Below are 16,100 nucleotides of genomic sequence, written 5' to 3' on the forward strand. Positions count from 1 at the left end.
AAATATTATGTGGGAAGGTCACGGATAAATAATGCTCGGGAGTTGAATGAGAAAGCGTCTGAGCAGATCTAGGTGGATGGATAGACTGGGATGTGCAAAGGTATGGGGGAGCCAGCCACACTGAGGGCAAACCTCAACCAAGGCAGAGTCATGGGTCACCGTGATAGTTTGTTCTAGCAGGTAGCTGGACCCTGATGGGAAAGCAGATGCAGCCAAGCTAGAACATCTTTCTTCAGTAAGTCGCCGATAGTGGATACTGCTGCCACTTCAAACCCAACGGGACTCAATTTGCCCTCCTTCCCGCCTTGTCAAAGGCTACTCCAGGAATTCCATACCCCATAGAACACTGCCTCTTCTATGACCTCGTTCAGATTAGAGACCAAAGTATTGAATAATGAAAGCAAACAAAAGCAAATGCTTGTCACCAAATATGTCTGAGAAATCTAGATACATTTTTATCTTTGACAATCAGGCTCTAGAACTGGAAGTTTGACAAGAGGATCCTCTTAAAGCACAGCCCTATACATTTTTTAAAGTACAGGAGTGGGGGTGCTCCCAGCCCTCCAAGGAGACTGACTTCTTGATTATGAAGGAAAAATTCGCACATGCGAGCAGGTCTGGGACTTTGTTTTGTCTGAACCCAGAAGTTAGAGGTAGGATACACCCTTAGAGGTCATCTAGCCCAACCTCTCACCTAAAACGAACCAACTCTATAGTATCTAATAGATATGCAGAATGCACTTAAGTAGTTCGAAGGGAAAAGAGCTCACCATCTCGAAAGGCAGCCAACTCCACTGTGGTAAACCTTTGTTTAAAAATTATTAAAGCCGGCCAGGCGCGGTGGCTTACGCCTGTAATCCCAGCACTTTGGGAGGACGAGGCGGGCGGATCACGAGGTCAGGAGATCGAGACCATCCTGGCTAACATGGTGAAACCCCATCTCTACTAAAAAAATACAAAAAATTAGCCAGGCGAGGTGGCGGGCGCCTGTAGTCCCAGCTACTCGGGAGGCTGAGGCAGAAGAATGGCTTGAACCCGGGAGGCGGAGCTTGCAGTGAGCCGAGATCGCGCCACCTCACTCCAGCCTGGGCGACAGAGTGAGACTCTGTCTCAAAAAAAAAAAAAAAAAGTCTTAAAGCCAAACCACACTCCCTGAAGCCTATAATAGAATGAAATAGGAATAGTCTTCATCTTTTTCATGACAGCCCTTCAAATACCAGATTGCAGTATTCATTACCCACTAAGTCTTCTCTGTTCCTTGCTGAACATCTTCAGTTTCAGCCATTCTATGGTGCTGTTCAATACAGCTGATATACATGATACACATGTTCTTTATCTGCACTGTCAAACATGTAGCCGCTAGTCCTATGAGGAATAAGCACTTGAATTGTTGCTAGTGTAACAGGAATTTTTTTTTTTTTTTTTTTTGAGACGGAGTCTCGCTCTGTCGCCAGGCTGGAGTGCAGTGGCGCGATCTCAGCTCACTGCAACCTCTGCCTCCCGGGTTCAAGCGATTCTCCTGCCTCAGCCTCCTGAGTAGCTAGGACTACAGGTGCCCACCACCACGCCCGGCTAATTTTTGTATTTTTAGTAGAGACGGGGTTTCACCATGTTGGCCAGGATGGTCTTTTACCTCTTGACCTCATGATCCACCCGCCATGGCCTCCCAAAATGCTGAGATTACAGGTGTGAGCCACGGCGCCCCGCCAGGAACTTAAATTTTTAACTGCCACTTGCAGCTAGTGTGTACCAAATTGGAGAGCCCAGCCTTATATATTCAAATCCTCTATTGGTCACTCTTTATATGCATTCAAGCTTGTCAATATCCATCAAACATTTGACTCCTACAAAGCAATAATAAACAGTACAACTTTCAGAATGACCATTTAACACCTAGACAATATTTCTATTCCTGCTTTCCAGAATGTAATTTTTTTTTAAGCATCCATAGGGTGGTTCACATTGATAATCACTGGAACTAATATTTTGTCAGCAATCCTAGTGCCTAAATGTGTATAACTGCATTTTTTAACCTAAATGTAAGACTTGATACTTCAACTTTTTGGTTTAGGCCCAGCAGTTTGGGTATTCCACGTGGTTAATCATTTTAAGGTTTGTTTCAATATAGTCTTCCAACCAGACTTTCCAATTTGTGTCACTTACAGATTTGGCACTACTACCATCTGGTCTGTATGTAATCCTTTACAGTTTGCAAGGCACTTTTACATCCATTATATTTAATTTGATCCTTACAACAACCTTGTGAGGTAGGCAAGATGTGAAGTCCATATTTTATAGACAAAGCAGCTGAAGCATAATAGGAGCTTAACTGGTGGGATCCATTTTCTCTTCCATGGAGCATCTTGTTGTATATTGTCTTCATCCAAATCCTTGACAGAAATGTTGAAGAGGACCTCTAGAGGCTAAGCTGATCCTGAATTCTTAAATAGCACTGACTGTTACAATTTAAGCAAGTCAGTTTCACCTAAAAGTGTGATTATCCAACCCACGTTGCCTTTCTGTTCAAAAAGGATGGTACCAAAGACAGTCACAGTCACCTGGCTTACTGACATAAATATTACTACTAATCCAATAGTAAAAAGCCCATGAGGATTGGCTGCCACAAAAAAATTTCAACCTGTATCTACCAAGAAACTGTCATACCAACTAAAGAAGCCAAGTCTCTCTTTCAAAACCCTCATGGGGCCATGCTTTATTATAATGGTCTGTCACAGGTCCTAACCCACACTGTATTTGATTATATACAGTCTCATAATTAAGTCATTCCTCTTTATCACACCCAGCACTTAGTCCACTGCTGCCCATGTAGGAGGCACTCAAATTGGTAAAAGAGAAATCTATTCAAGCGAATGATCTTCTGGCCCCCCTTCAAAAACAAACTTGTGATTAGAAGAGGCACCAGCCATAGCCACATTCCTACTAACAGGGCTGATTTAAATGCCCTTTTAATTGGCTTGGTCATAAGTCTCCAACAGGTGCCAAGGCTTTTGCTAGTTAAACCAGTTTTCATTGGATCATTTTGTTTTCTATGTGTGTTCTGACCAAAAACAAAGACAGGTTCTCTAACAACAGGGAGAGAATATATGAAATAGGAGTATGCCTATAAAATGACGGTCTACCAGTAAGGAAAATAAGTGATCAATAAAACAAAACATCTGATTGTAGGTCTACCCAAAGAAAGGAAAAAGGACTAACAAACAAGAATATAGTGCTTTACCATTTACAAATCTTTCACATACATTCTCATTTGACCCTCACAACAACCCTGTGAGGTAGGCATCACGGACATTCTACTCATTAAACAGATGAAGACAGTAAATCTCAGAGCAGTTCACTGATATGCCCAAGGCTCTACAGTTAGTGAGTGATTTGTATTAATATCAGTCTTTGGCCTAAAAATTCAGCACCCCTCTTCCCCTCATACTTGTCCCACCTACTTCACAGGGATAATGAAGATAAAATGAATTCAAGGCTAGAAAAATACTTTGAGGGAGAAAAGCACTATATAATTATACCTACAAACTATGATTTTCCCCAATATATGGCTCATTCCTCTTCTCATCTCAGCTTGTGTGTGAACCCAGAGTTGTATATTGCCTCTGTCTTGTGCTCAGTAAGCAAATAAGGCAGGCAGGGGGTACAGTGTGATCCTGTTTAAAGTTACATAAATTACAATCAGGGTAAATGCTATTATTAGGCAAATTGAAAAACAGCACAGAAAGGCCAGTGTGCAACTAGGACCCACTAAAGCTCAGAGCAAAGCAATGCAAGATTATCAGACAAGGGATGATTGCATAGAAGGAAAATGTGGTGTCAGAGTTCAAACTGGCACACACACACAGTTATCTAAGGCAAAGTGGTGGCAAAGAAGTTGTTTGTTCCATGTTACACAAACAAGAGCAGAAGATTCATGGGAACCCGTACAAAAGCATCTTGTGTCACACGCATCTCTCCAGCTGCCTATAGAGAATATACAGAACAGTGTCACCTTCAAAGAATGACTGTACCTGTGTTCATATCCTGAACTACACCAAGGAATAGCTCCATGCTAAACTGTCTTGGCTAAAATACAACCAGTGCCATCATTCCTAATCAGACTAATAAACAGAATGTCTTTTAAGGTAATGAGTTAGATGGCTGTGTTTAGGTTTTGTTCAGGATTTACTTTGGATTCTCCTGCTTTTAAGACCCAAAGAAAGTTATATTGAGTTTTTATTGATGATTCTATGTGTTTTTAACAGAGTGTGATAGGTGAATTAAACATATTAAAAGAGTTCTATAGCATCTGTTCAGAAAAGATTATATACTATACAAACTATTCAAGTCATACAAAACCATTTTTCATTGTCTTTTCAACGGAGAAGAATCCTATTCAGCACGCTTCTCCTCCTGAGGTGGTTCATACTGAGCAAGCTATGGGGCAAAGACAGAGGGATTTAGGTGAATTTTATTCTAAATTGAGTAAAAAATAGTAAAACAAGGTAACTATTATATTCAACTTAGTTATTGTCAGTAAATTGTATTAATATCAGTTTCTATAACCATTTTAAATCATTCAGTGATTTAAGATTTAATACAATCAAATCTAATGACAGCCCTTTTCATATAAACCTTTAAAATTGCTTTGAAACTAAAATTTCATTCCAGTTCATGACTGCACTGTTCAAATACTTGATATGCAATAAACTGTATCTTCCCAAAGATTAATTTGCTTATAAGGAACTTTCTTCCTCTCCACCAAAAGTTTACTGAAAATACCCACTGAAAAGTAGATAAAGAGTTAAGTGACATGTCTTAACTTAGCCAGCCAATAAACAACTACTAATGTCTTTGAGTTAACAGGTTCCAAAGAGTTAACTAGCATTACACATTGTGGAATCTTGGATAATTTAAAATAACTACATTTTCTTTTATGCTAAGTGTGGTTCCCTGCAAGAACACTAGGCTAACATTACGTTCTGCCAACTACCTGTTGGAGTTGAGAAGCTTATTAGACTTCACTATGCTTTCGTTTCCTCACCTATAAAGTGGCTTGTGTACTTGTTTCACTGATCTCACAAAGTTGTTGAGAAGATAAAATATATCATGAGAAATACTTAGAGTAATGTAAAATACATTGTGTGATTAAGAATGTGATAAGAACTCAAAGACTTAAGAGTTGACTAATTTGAAGTTTATGAAAATTCTCACAGGACTTTGAAAAAAGAAAAAACTGGCTGGGTGAGGTGGCTCATGCCTATAATCCCAACACTTTGGGAGGCCATGCCGGGAGGAACGTTTGAGCCATGAGTTTCAGACCAACCAGGGCAACATAGTGGGACCCCATTTCTACAAAAAATTTAAAAATTAGCCGAGCATGGTGGCAAATGCCTGCAGTCCCAGCTACTCAGGAGGCAGAGGTGGGTGGATTACTTGAGCCTGGGAAGTCAAGGCTGCAGTGAGACATGACTGCACCACTGCACACCAGCCTGGGTAACAGAGACCCTGTCTCAAAAAAAGAAAGAAAAAACTTTAGCACTAGATAAAATTAAGTCCTAACAAATTTACAGAGGGCCACCACATATGGCCTTGCAGACTATGAACTGTACAAATTCTGAGAGGTGCCATTTACAAAGCAGTCGCCCCATATTGGTCTACTTAAAATCAACTGCTTAAGAACCTCAGAACTGACCATTTAAAGGGCATTAACCAATATTCTCATCCTTTTAGTGATACAGGTTCCTAAGAACCTCTTCTTTTTTTTTTTTTGAGACAAGAGTTTCATTCTTGTTGCCCAGGCTGGAGTGCAGTGCAGTGGCACGGTCTCAGCTCACCACAACCTCCACCTCCCGGGTTCAAGCAATTCTCCTGCCTCAGCCTCCCAAGTAGCTGAGATTACAGGCATGTACCACCAAGCCTGGCTAATTTTGTATTTTCAGTAGAGATGGGGTTTCTCCATGCTGGCCAGGCTGATCTCGAACACCTGACCTCAGGTGATCTGCCCACCTTAGCCTCCCAAAGTGCTGGGATTATAGGCATGAGCCACCGCACCCAGCCAGAATCTCTTCTTGACCACACTTTGCTTCTTTGCTTGTCCTATTTCCAGTATGTCTTGTGGTTTTGTTTTTTTTTTTTTTACCCCCCGAGATGAAGTCTTGTTCTGTCACCCAGGCTAGAGTGCAGTGGTGCGATCTCAGCTCACTGGAACTTCCATCTCCTGGGTTCAAGCGATTCTCCTGCCTCAGCCTCCCGAGTAGCTGGGATTACAGGCACATGCCACCATGCCCGGCTAATTTTTGTATTCTTAGTAGAGACAGGGTTTCACCATGTTGGCCAGGCTGGTCTCGAACTCTTGACCTCGTGATCTGCCCACCTCGGCCTCCCAAAGTGCTGGGATTACAGGCATAAGCCACCGCGCCAGGCCTGTCTTGTGGTTTTCTTGACAGGGCATAACTTTGGCCTTACATTGCAATTAATTCAAATTGATATTCACCTACCTCCCTCCCCCGCCGTCCATTTCAGTGAGGTTTTCATCATATAATTATTGCAGGTAAAATTATTTTAACATGAATTCTTTTTAAAAATTTACCTTTGCTTTCAGTTTTTTATTTTCTTCTACAATAGCTTCATATTTCTCTTTCATTTCAGCCAGTTCTAGGCGAAGCAGCTCTATTTCTGGATTTTCTGGAGTAGCAGCTCCTAAGTGATGCTTTAAAAAACTATTATTAATGTTAAGAACTTACTTCTTAGACATGAATGAAACTAATGAAATAGCACAGAGTAGTATCAATATCCCTGACCAGAGTCACCCACTTTACCACCAATATCTACCCAGAGATCACCATCCAAAAACTCAAGTGAACTAACTTTCTCAGCCAGGCACGGTGGCTCACACCTCTAATCCCAGGACTTTGGGAGGCCGAGGTGGGCAGATCACGAGGTCAGGAGTTTGAGACCAGCCTGACGAACACAGTGAAACCCCATCTCTATTAAAAATACAAAAAATTAGCTGGGCGTGGTGGTGGGCACCTGTAATCCCAGCTACTTGGGAGACTGAGGCAGGAGAATCACTTGAAGCCAGGAGGCGGTGGTTGCAGTAAGCCAAGATCACGCCACTGCATTCCCCACCAGGTGACAGTGCAAGACTCCGTCTCAAAAAAAAAAAAAAAAAGTAACTTTCTCAATATTCAGAAGTATTTTAAAGGTTATTATCTATCTAAAAAAATAAGAGTTTCAAAATAAAGCCTTTTTCTGACTTGAAAGATGAAAGGATACTCCAAAGCACTGTTAGGTTTCTCTGGTTCTTCATATAAGGCTACCAACACTGCAAATCAAAAAGCAGAAAAAGCAACAATTGACGTATTAAATTTGAATGGCTGAAATTATATTCCATTACCCAGTAAATATTAGGTACCAACTATACGCTGAGCACATTGCAAAGACTATACAATGCTCAACAAGACAGACAAGGTCCCTGTTCTCAACAAATTTACAGTCAAGCATAAAAGATATGCAAGGAACTAGACAGAGGTTATCAAGCAGGAATACTGGATAATGGGTTGCAGTAGCACACTGGAAGAACACCTAAGCAAGCCTAGGACATCAGGGAAGGCTTCCTAAAGGAAGGCAAAGACCTGATACCTAGGGGTTGAGTGTTTCAGTTAAAATGGGAAGGCCCAGGAGCAAGAAAACAATGTATTGAGGAACTGAAAATTCAAGTATGGCTGGAGATGTAATTTGGCAGGAAAGGAAGCTGGAAAGGTGGTCATGGCCACATTAGGGAGAGTCATGCAAATTTGGTTGGCATATAAACAGTTTTAATGAAGGGAGTGACAGGATCCACTCTTAACTGCTATGTGGACCAGCTGGAGTGGGACAAGGATAAAGACAGGAAGAAGAGTTAAAAGGCTGATGTGGTAATCCAGTTTAAAAAAGACAGCAACCTGCAGTAGAGTGATGGGAGTGATAGAACAGTGAGAAGAAAGAAATTCGAGAATTTAGGAAAGAATCAACAGGACTATGGTAATTACCGGAAGAAGCTCTGAATTCAGAAATGGTCTTAAAAATTAAGTTTGTTTTGCTAAATAACCACCAACCAAAAACTTTACCAGTAGTCAACATGCTCAAATCAACATTAAAATAAGATATACTTGAGTGGTTTCATATCTAATCACTCATATGAGCACTACCTTGCTCTTCATCTATGGAACAAATTCCTCCTAGAATTTACTACTTAGATAAAAAACTCTAAATCAGTGGTTGGCCTTTTTGTGCATGGAACCCTTTGAAAAAATCTAATAAAAGCAAAAAAAGTAACCACACACAAAAAAAAATGTGGCTGGGCGCAGTGGCTCACACCTGTAATCCCAGCACTTTCGGAGGCCGAGGCGAGCGGATCACGAGGTCAGGAGATCGAGACCATCCTGGCTAACACAGTGAAACCCCGTCTCTACTAAAAAATACAAAAAGTGAGCCAGACGTGGTGGCGGGCAGCTGTAGTCCCAGCTACTCGGGAGGCTGAGGCAGGAGAATGGCGTTAACCCAGGAGGCGGAGCTTGTAGTGAGCCGAGATCGCGCCACTGCACTCCAGCCTGGGCGACAGAGCAAGACTCCAACTCAAAAACAAAAAAACAAAACAAACAAAAAACCAGTGATAGATATCTAGACCCCAAGTCCTGTTGTAAACCAACTTACATACTTCCCTTTTGTTCTTTTAGAGTTTTAATAACTTACCAAATAATATACAGTATGAAAAAATCAAATGGGCAACTATTTTTAACAATTTACATTGAGTTCTGATAGTTACTCTTCATCTAAATACACTTAACAGCACTATTTTTTTGAGAAATTCATTTGGGTTTTTCGTTTCACCACTCTCCTTCCTCCAGTTAAGGTTCTCCTGCCTCAGCCTCTAGTGGTGGTTACAGATGACCACTTTTTAGTAGAGACGGGGTTTCTCCATGTTGGTCAGGCTAGTCTCGAACTCCCAGCCTCAGGTGATCCACCCGCCTCAGCCTCCCAAAGTTCTGGGATTACAGGCGTGAGCCACCACACCCGGCCAAATCCTCATTTTATAAGACATGAATATTAATACTCTACTCTCTCCTCCTCTTATTCCCCCACCCAATTTCTTTCGGCTTCTAATTTGTCAGTGGTACTTACAAGGTTGATAATTGCAGAAGATACTGTAAATACTAAGTTTCCTGTGCTTTTCTATAGATGAAATGCACTTCCTTGTAATCAGACAAGAACTCTATACCCAATCATGCTCCCCTTTTTGCCTTCGCAGCCAGGATTTTTAGAGGTTGATATAGCGCTCAAAATAGCTAAAATACTTCAGCTTCCAAATGATTTATCATCTTTATCTTTAGCCATCCTTTCATAGTGTTTTAATGTTATAAACTATTTCAAATCATCTTGGAAATAAGCTGTAAAAAATTTAGGCCAGACACAGTGGCTCATTCCTGAAATTCCAGCACTTTGAGAGGCCAAGGCAGGAGGATTGCTTGAGCCCAGGAGTTTGAGATCAACTTGGACAACACCCGGACTCTACAAAAAAAAAAAAAATTGGCCAGGCATGGTGGCTCACGCCTATAATCCCAGCACTTTGGTAGGCCGAGGAGGGCAGATCATGAGGTCAAGCGATCGAGACCATCCTGGCTAACATGGTGAAACCCCGTCTCTACTAAAAATACAAAAAAAATTAGCGGGGCATGGTGGCAGGCACCTGTAGCCCCTGCTACTTGGGAGGCTGAGGCAGAATGGCGTGAACCCGGGAGGTGGAGCTTGCAGTGAGCCGAGATCGTGCCACTGCACTCCAGCCTGGGTGACAGAGCAAGACTCCGTCTCAAAAAAAAAAAAAAAAAAAAAAATTAAAAATTAGCCGGGCACGGTGGTGCATGCCTGTAGTCTCAGCTACTTGGGTGCCTGAGGTGGGAGAATTGCTTGAACCTGGGAGATTAAGACTGCAGTGAGATGTGACTGCACCACTGTACTCCAGTCTGGGCGACAGAGACCTTGTCTCGAAAAAATATGTATATGTAAATTAAATTTGTGAGGCTGGGCACAGTGGGTCATGCCTCTAACATCAACACTTGGGGAAGCCAAGGCAGAAGGATCACTTGAGGCCAGGCATTCCTGGGTGACAGAGTGAGACTCTGTCTCAAAAAAAAAAATAAAAAGTAAAAACAAATAGAATTGTGTAAAGCACCTATGTTTGAAGCTGAACATCAAATTTTTAATAAATCACATCAATACTGTGTTGGCTGATGTTATTTAGGAGCCTGGAAATCCAAGGAGATTGAGAGGTTAAATTCTAGTGGAGGCCGGTGGCTCACACCTGTAATCCCAGCACTTTGCGGGGCTGAAGTGAGCGGATCACCTGAGTTAAGGAGTTCAAGACCACCCTGGCCCACATGGTGAAACCTCTCTACTAAAAATACAAAAAATTAGCTGAGCATGGTGACACATGCCTGTAATCCCAGCTACTTGGGAGGCTGAGGCAACACAATCGCTTGAACCCGGAGGTGGAGGTTGCAGTGAGCCGAGATCATGCCGCTGCACTCCAGCCTGGGCAACATCTTCTGTGTAGTCAGTTACCTCCTACAACTGTCATTTTTCTGCCTTTTACCATTCAGTCTTTCACTTGCTCCATCCAACCACTCTGGCCTCCTTATACTTCCTGAAACTGTTTCTTTCAGGTTTCTGCTCAAAAGTTACTTCTTAAGAAAGGCCTTCCCCCCACCACCCTATATAAAATGACACACACATCCCACCTGTCACTTTTTTTTTTTTGGAGACAGAGTGTCACTGTTGCCCAGTGGCACAATCACAACTCACTGCAGCCTTGACCTCCTGGGCTCAGGTGATTCTCTCACCTCAGCCTCCACAGTAGTTAGATTACAGGCACACACCATGCCCAGCAATTTTTTTTTTTTTTAAGAGATGGGAGTTTTGCAATGTTGCCCAGGCTGGTCTTGAGCTCCTGGCCTCTAGCAGTCCACCCACCTCAGCCTCCCAAAGTGCTGACATTACAGGCATGAGCCACGTGCCTGGCCTCACCTGTTACTCTTTATCCCTAACTTTGCTGTATTTCTATCTGTAACACCACTAGCTGACACTACATGTTTGTTTATGTATTTGTCTCCCTCAACTAGGATATAAGCTTATGAGAGCCGAGACTTTCATCCTCCCCTGCTTATCTCCAGTGTGCAGAACAGACACCTGAGTAAAATGATTAAATGAAAGAAATGAACGTATGGAGTTTTTAGATGGAATGACATTCAAAGCATCTGTGACACTTTCAGAGACAACATAGCACAGTACTTTCACAGAGTAGTCCCTTAATACTTGCTGAAGTTTATTTGCAAAGAAGTAAACTATTATCTGAACCCCAAATAGGCAGCAATTCAAAATCACTAGCCTGCTTTCTGCTAAGACCCAGGAGTTATGCTCCTAGAATTTTCCTCTAAACTTTGCTTCTGTCCAAAGAGCAGTTACCAATTTATTTCCCACTTCCCAAACTTCCTAGTTTTATATGACCCAAGTCCTCATCCCTGCCAACAATTCCATTCTACACCCTTGAAAGTCCCAGTGAGTTGAGTGACACATAGCAGACATTCAAATTAGTGCTAAGCCAATGAAGTAAACTGTACCCTACCCCTTGGAATCCTCCTGTTTCCAACACTTTACTCATCTACTTAACTTAGATCTTGAAGCCACGAATGAAGAGATATAGCGTTAACAGTAAGCTTTCATTTTAAAAAGTGAAAACAATGTAACCACCTTGATATGCCCTAGAACTCTTTAAGCTGTAATTCTACTTTAACTATGAAATACACACAAAATAAGAATTGACACAGACTAAGGAATGGGGGCTGAAAAGCCACAGCCAAATTCGCTATGAATCTCCTACTTTGGGGATTAGGCTCACTCAGCTACTTCATAGCCCACTTTGAAAATCGGTCATTTTTCCAGTTGCTCTTTGTCGGAGGGAAACTTTCTTAACAAGATTCTGAGGACTCCACAAAAACCGTAAGGTGGGCGGAATTGGGATCTGAAGGTGTTTGGCAAACATGTCCACTGCGGCTGCTCGAGGCAAAGCAACGGAAGTTGAAGAGACTTTGCAACAGCTGCAAGAGTTTCACTCCCGGTGCGGAGAAGGTAGCGGAGCTAGGCTACCCCACCCGGGCGGCGTCCAGCAGCCAGGTCCCTGCCGAACCCCGAGGCCCACCTCGCTGGACCCCGGACGGGCCCCATCTGTTTCCCCTCCTTCCCCACGCTGCGGCCCGCCGGGGAACGGGGCAGCGCCGGGGAGCACGACGAGGGCACGAGGTACCCTCTCCTAGCCCAGGCTCACCCTTGGTCAGCGTGTCCAGCACCCCCGACTTCTCCAAGTACCTCCGGAACTGCTCACGCTTCGAGTCGGCGGCCTGAAGAAACACCGGGGGTCAGTGGCCAGAGACCGGGAGGCAAGCAGGAAGAAGGCGCTGGGAGTCCGGCAACCCCGCCTCCGCCTCGCTACCTCGGGGCCCTCCCGCCCAAACCTGCGCGCGCGATCCCACTCCCACCCAGAGCCGACCAGCGGCTTGCTACCGCCCGCATGCCCCCAGCCACGCCGCGCCCCCCTCACTTTGTAATGGGCCATAGTGACAGCGGCAGCGGCGTAGCTGGCGCCGGAGACCGCGACTGGCGGGTTGGGAGCAGCACTGCTCATGCGCGGAAGGGGGCGCGCGCCTGCGCACTTGCGAACCACGGGCAGGGATCGCCGGGGTGTGGCCTGTTTTCATGGCGACCAGGACGCTCTGCATCCCCCGTAGCAGGCTGAGCCGAGGGAGGCTGCGTATGCCCGCCCCTCTGGCTGGCGGAGCCGCACCTCTTCCTCTTCCGGCCCCCGTAGCAATTAGGTTTCTTTGCAGGAGGTGAGATTTTGGTAGCTCTGTCCTGGCGTCCGGAGGCAGAGCCCGGGAGCACTGAGACTATTGCAAGAGGAAGGATCGCCGCACGGTGGTAGCGAGCGCATCTTTCTCATCTGGGACCTCGGAAACTGTGGTGACCCATAGGTGCTGGGCTTCTTGACTCACGTCCTGAGAAAGTGCTCACAGTGCTTTGCCGTAGCTGAGGGGGGTGTTTAGAATCACATATTTTGGCTCCAGCTTTTACCTTTGAAGTCTCCTTAAGTCGTGGCAGACTTGATGTGGGCCTCTGGAGGATGAGCAGTAACGAGCTTGCAGTAGCTTTGGAGCGCTTACTGTGTGCCAGGCACTGTAGAAAACACGGGTATTTTAAATTTTAATCCTTACAACACCCCTGTAGGGTGGGTACTGTTAATTAAGTGGAGAGGTTAGATGTCCAGTGAGTACAGCCGAGTCCAATCCGAGCAATGAATCACGATGCTATGAACTGGTGAAGGAAAGCCACGGATCTTTTTAAGATTTTATTTAGTAGGTAGCAACATGTGAGTATACTCAAGACACATCAGGATGCAGTCTAGAAGGAAACTTAAGTGATTGTGTTCCAGGGGCAAACAAAATTAACCCAGCGTCCAAGGTGGAATTATATAGATCAAGAACCATTTCCTAAGGCTATGGTCTCTTCAAAGAGAAAACCTGATCAAACCATTTAGCCTCAATTCTGAACACTTGATTTTCCCAGAATCGGTTACACACATTCGAAAGGATATCGTTTAAAAAAAAAAAAATCCTGATTTGACAACTCTATGTCTTTGAATTTAGAAGTGTCCCTTCACAATCTCGAATTAGAGCTGTTTTTCTCTTGCTTAAATGAGTTTGCAGTTGTCTGTCTTAACAGCTGGTTTTTAGAGCTGCCCATATCTATTTTTTCTGTGCCCCACCACCACTAGGCTACTTCTCTGACAATATATATAATGTCTAAAAGCCAACCGCTGTTTAGATCTGAAGATCTGTGGGAACCCGCCTACCAATGAGATTGTTTGTTAGGGACACTGCGTGATTTGGAGGACAAACAGGATTATTACAGGTTCTGACCAACCCTGGCTCAAAGGACAGCCCTCCCAAAGAATCAGCAGTGTTTGGAATGTCAAGTGATTGAGACTCTCCTTGTGAAGGTGGAAGCGTTCTGACTGTGCCCTTTCTGAACTGGCCCTTGAGGTTACCTTTAGGAGGTGAACCCCGGTTTTCAGGTTTTGTAGAGGAACCCCATGTAGCTCTAAGCCACCGCGGTTTCCAATCGCAGTTAGCTGGCAAGGAGAAAACTGTTTGGGGTGACTGCCTCATGTTGTTCTCTCCATCTGTAGCAACACCTGGAATAGAACGGTGACCTCTAGAGTAGTAGTTCCTTTTGCTGTCTTTGCCTTCAGTTTCTCTTTTTTCCATTAACTGGTTACCATTAACTTCTTTTCCAAATATTTTATGAGTGTCTTTGTTATTATTTGAACTGATGTGTTGAAAATGACTACAGGTAGTACTAAGTGTGGAAATCTCATTAGAAAGTACAGTTTCCTGTTCATCCAAAATGCATTTCTCATCATTTACACTATGATTGTCAGGATTTGGCTGGAATACAGAAGATGAATTTAAACTAGGGTACACTGCAGTGTGTGTTTGCTTTTCCACTAACAGATTATAATCAGGGGCAGAAGGGAGTCGCTTCAGTGAATTTGCAGATGTGCTCTGATATTTGGCTACATTTTGTATTGCCTTGTTTGCATGGAATTCATTATGTTCCTTCTTCAACTTGTATTTTCCCCAAAGCCCTCTTTTAATCTTTTTAAAACCTAGGTGGAAAATTTCTAGAATGTTTAAGAAAAGTGAAATAGTGGCTATAGATTGCATAAATAGTAGGAATATTGTCTTTTCTGTTGGTCTTGAGACAAAACAGTCGATTATATTTGGACACGGGTGGCCATGGCACTTAAATAGCGGCTCTAAGTGAAATCCATACAAAAGGTACTGTCCAATCATGAATCCAACTTCAACCACAGAGCGAGTGAAAATGTGTATCACATAAGTGCAAAGCAAGGTTCCTCTGAGTGGAGCTTTATTGAGTTTCCTTTTCTCCAGCTGACAAAGCTCTTGCTCCAATCTCCTACGATCCCTAGGCATTTCAAACTCTACCTCCTCCAGTTCTACTCTTAACTGAGCTTTCATCCTTTGCCTCTCTTCCTCTAGAACTCTCAGTCGGTACAATGCATGGCCCATGTAGACCAGGGATGGTGACGACACAAATATCACCTGCAGAACCCAGTATCTAATGAGGGAGATAGGAAAGGCCTGGTCGTAGCATACATTTCTGCAGCCTGGTTGTTCTGTATTGCAGATGAAGCCAGACTGCTCATCATTCCAGACATCCTCAGCTGCTACACCCAGAACAAGCATTCGAAATATGAACAGGATGGTGAGCCAGATCTTTCCAATCATGGTGGAGTGGATGTGAACTTCCTCCAGAGTATCTCCAAGGAGATTCCAGTCCCCCATGTTTATTTAGTCAGCCATCTTAGCTCTGATCCACATCAAATAAGAGGCAGATAAATTCTTCCATTCTGAAGGGAGCACAATTTCTTAAAGCAAACCTATGGTGAAAATATAATAATATGTCACTTCTATACGCTGGTTGCTTTACTTTTTCCCTAGATAGCTGTGGGGTTTTTTCTTTGTTTGTTTGTTTGTTGAGACAGAGTTGCCCAGGCTGGAGTACAGTGTTGCACCCACAACTCCCTGCAGCCTCAGCCTCCCAGACTCAAGCGATCATCTCCCCTCTCAGCCTCCTGAGTTGCTGGGACTACGGGTGTGTGCAACTACACCCAGATAATTTTTTTTATTTTTTTGTAGAGACAGGGTCTCACTATATTGCTGCAGCTAGTCTCAAACTCCTAGACTCAAGTGATCCTCTTGCCTTCGCCTCCCAAAGTGTGGGAATTACAGTGTGGGTCACCACACCTGGCCAAAGTGTGAATCTGTTACCAATAATATACTTAAATGTCAGGAATTTAAAACCACTTATATTTAGACATCGCAATACAATGAAAAAACATGAAACCTGGAGGAGGAGTGTATATATTCTCTATTAAGAATATAGGCTGGGCAGCGTGGCTCACACCTGTAATCCCGACACTTTGGGAG

At 43.5% G+C, this 16,100-nt stretch overlaps 2 protein-coding genes across 2 annotated transcripts; both read right to left on the minus strand.

Moving 5' to 3' along the window:
• Positions 1–4,215: 4,215 nt before the first annotated feature.
• On the minus strand, positions 4,216–12,815 carry MYCBP (MYC binding protein). Its single transcript, XM_032160321.2, has 5 exons — positions 12,632–12,815; positions 12,359–12,431; positions 7,276–7,324; positions 6,590–6,719; positions 4,216–4,434 (listed from the first exon to the last, which is right to left on the minus strand). The coding sequence occupies exons 1-5, from the start codon at positions 12,713–12,715 to the stop codon at positions 4,390–4,392; spliced, it is 381 nt and encodes a 126-aa protein (XP_032016212.1). The 5' UTR covers positions 12,716–12,815; the 3' UTR covers positions 4,216–4,389.
• Positions 12,816–13,198: 383 nt separating this feature from the next.
• GJA9 (gap junction protein alpha 9) lies at positions 13,199–15,455 on the minus strand. The gene is made up of 2 exons (XM_032160318.2): positions 14,135–15,455; positions 13,199–13,263 (listed from the first exon to the last, which is right to left on the minus strand). The coding sequence occupies exons 1-2, from the start codon at positions 15,453–15,455 to the stop codon at positions 13,247–13,249; spliced, it is 1,338 nt and encodes a 445-aa protein (XP_032016209.2). The 3' UTR covers positions 13,199–13,246.
• Between the last annotated feature and the right edge of the window lie 645 nt (positions 15,456–16,100).

Source organism: Hylobates moloch, unplaced genomic scaffold (assembly GCF_009828535.3).
Source record: "Hylobates moloch isolate HMO894 unplaced genomic scaffold, HMol_V3 SCAFFOLD_8, whole genome shotgun sequence".
NCBI lineage: Eukaryota > Metazoa > Chordata > Mammalia > Primates > Hylobatidae > Hylobates > Hylobates moloch.

What these genes read in the sequence shown, in the direction of transcription:
- MYCBP (XM_032160321.2), bottom strand. Translation starts at nt 12,715, where the DNA reads ATGAGCAGTGCTGCTCCCAACCCGCCAGTCGCGGTCTCCGGCGCCAGC. An exon ending in AAACCTAACAGTGCTTTGGA is followed by an intron (nt 6,720 to 7,275) that starts GTATCCTTTCAT and finishes CATTAATAATAG; the next exon opens with TTTTTTAAAGCATCACTTAG. An exon ending in ATAAAAAACTGAAAGCAAAG is followed by an intron (nt 4,435 to 6,589) that starts GTAAATTTTTAA and finishes TTTGCCCCATAG; the next exon opens with CTTGCTCAGTATGAACCACC.
- GJA9 (XM_032160318.2), bottom strand. Translation starts at nt 15,455, where the DNA reads ATGGGGGACTGGAATCTCCTTGGAGATACTCTGGAGGAAGTTCACATC.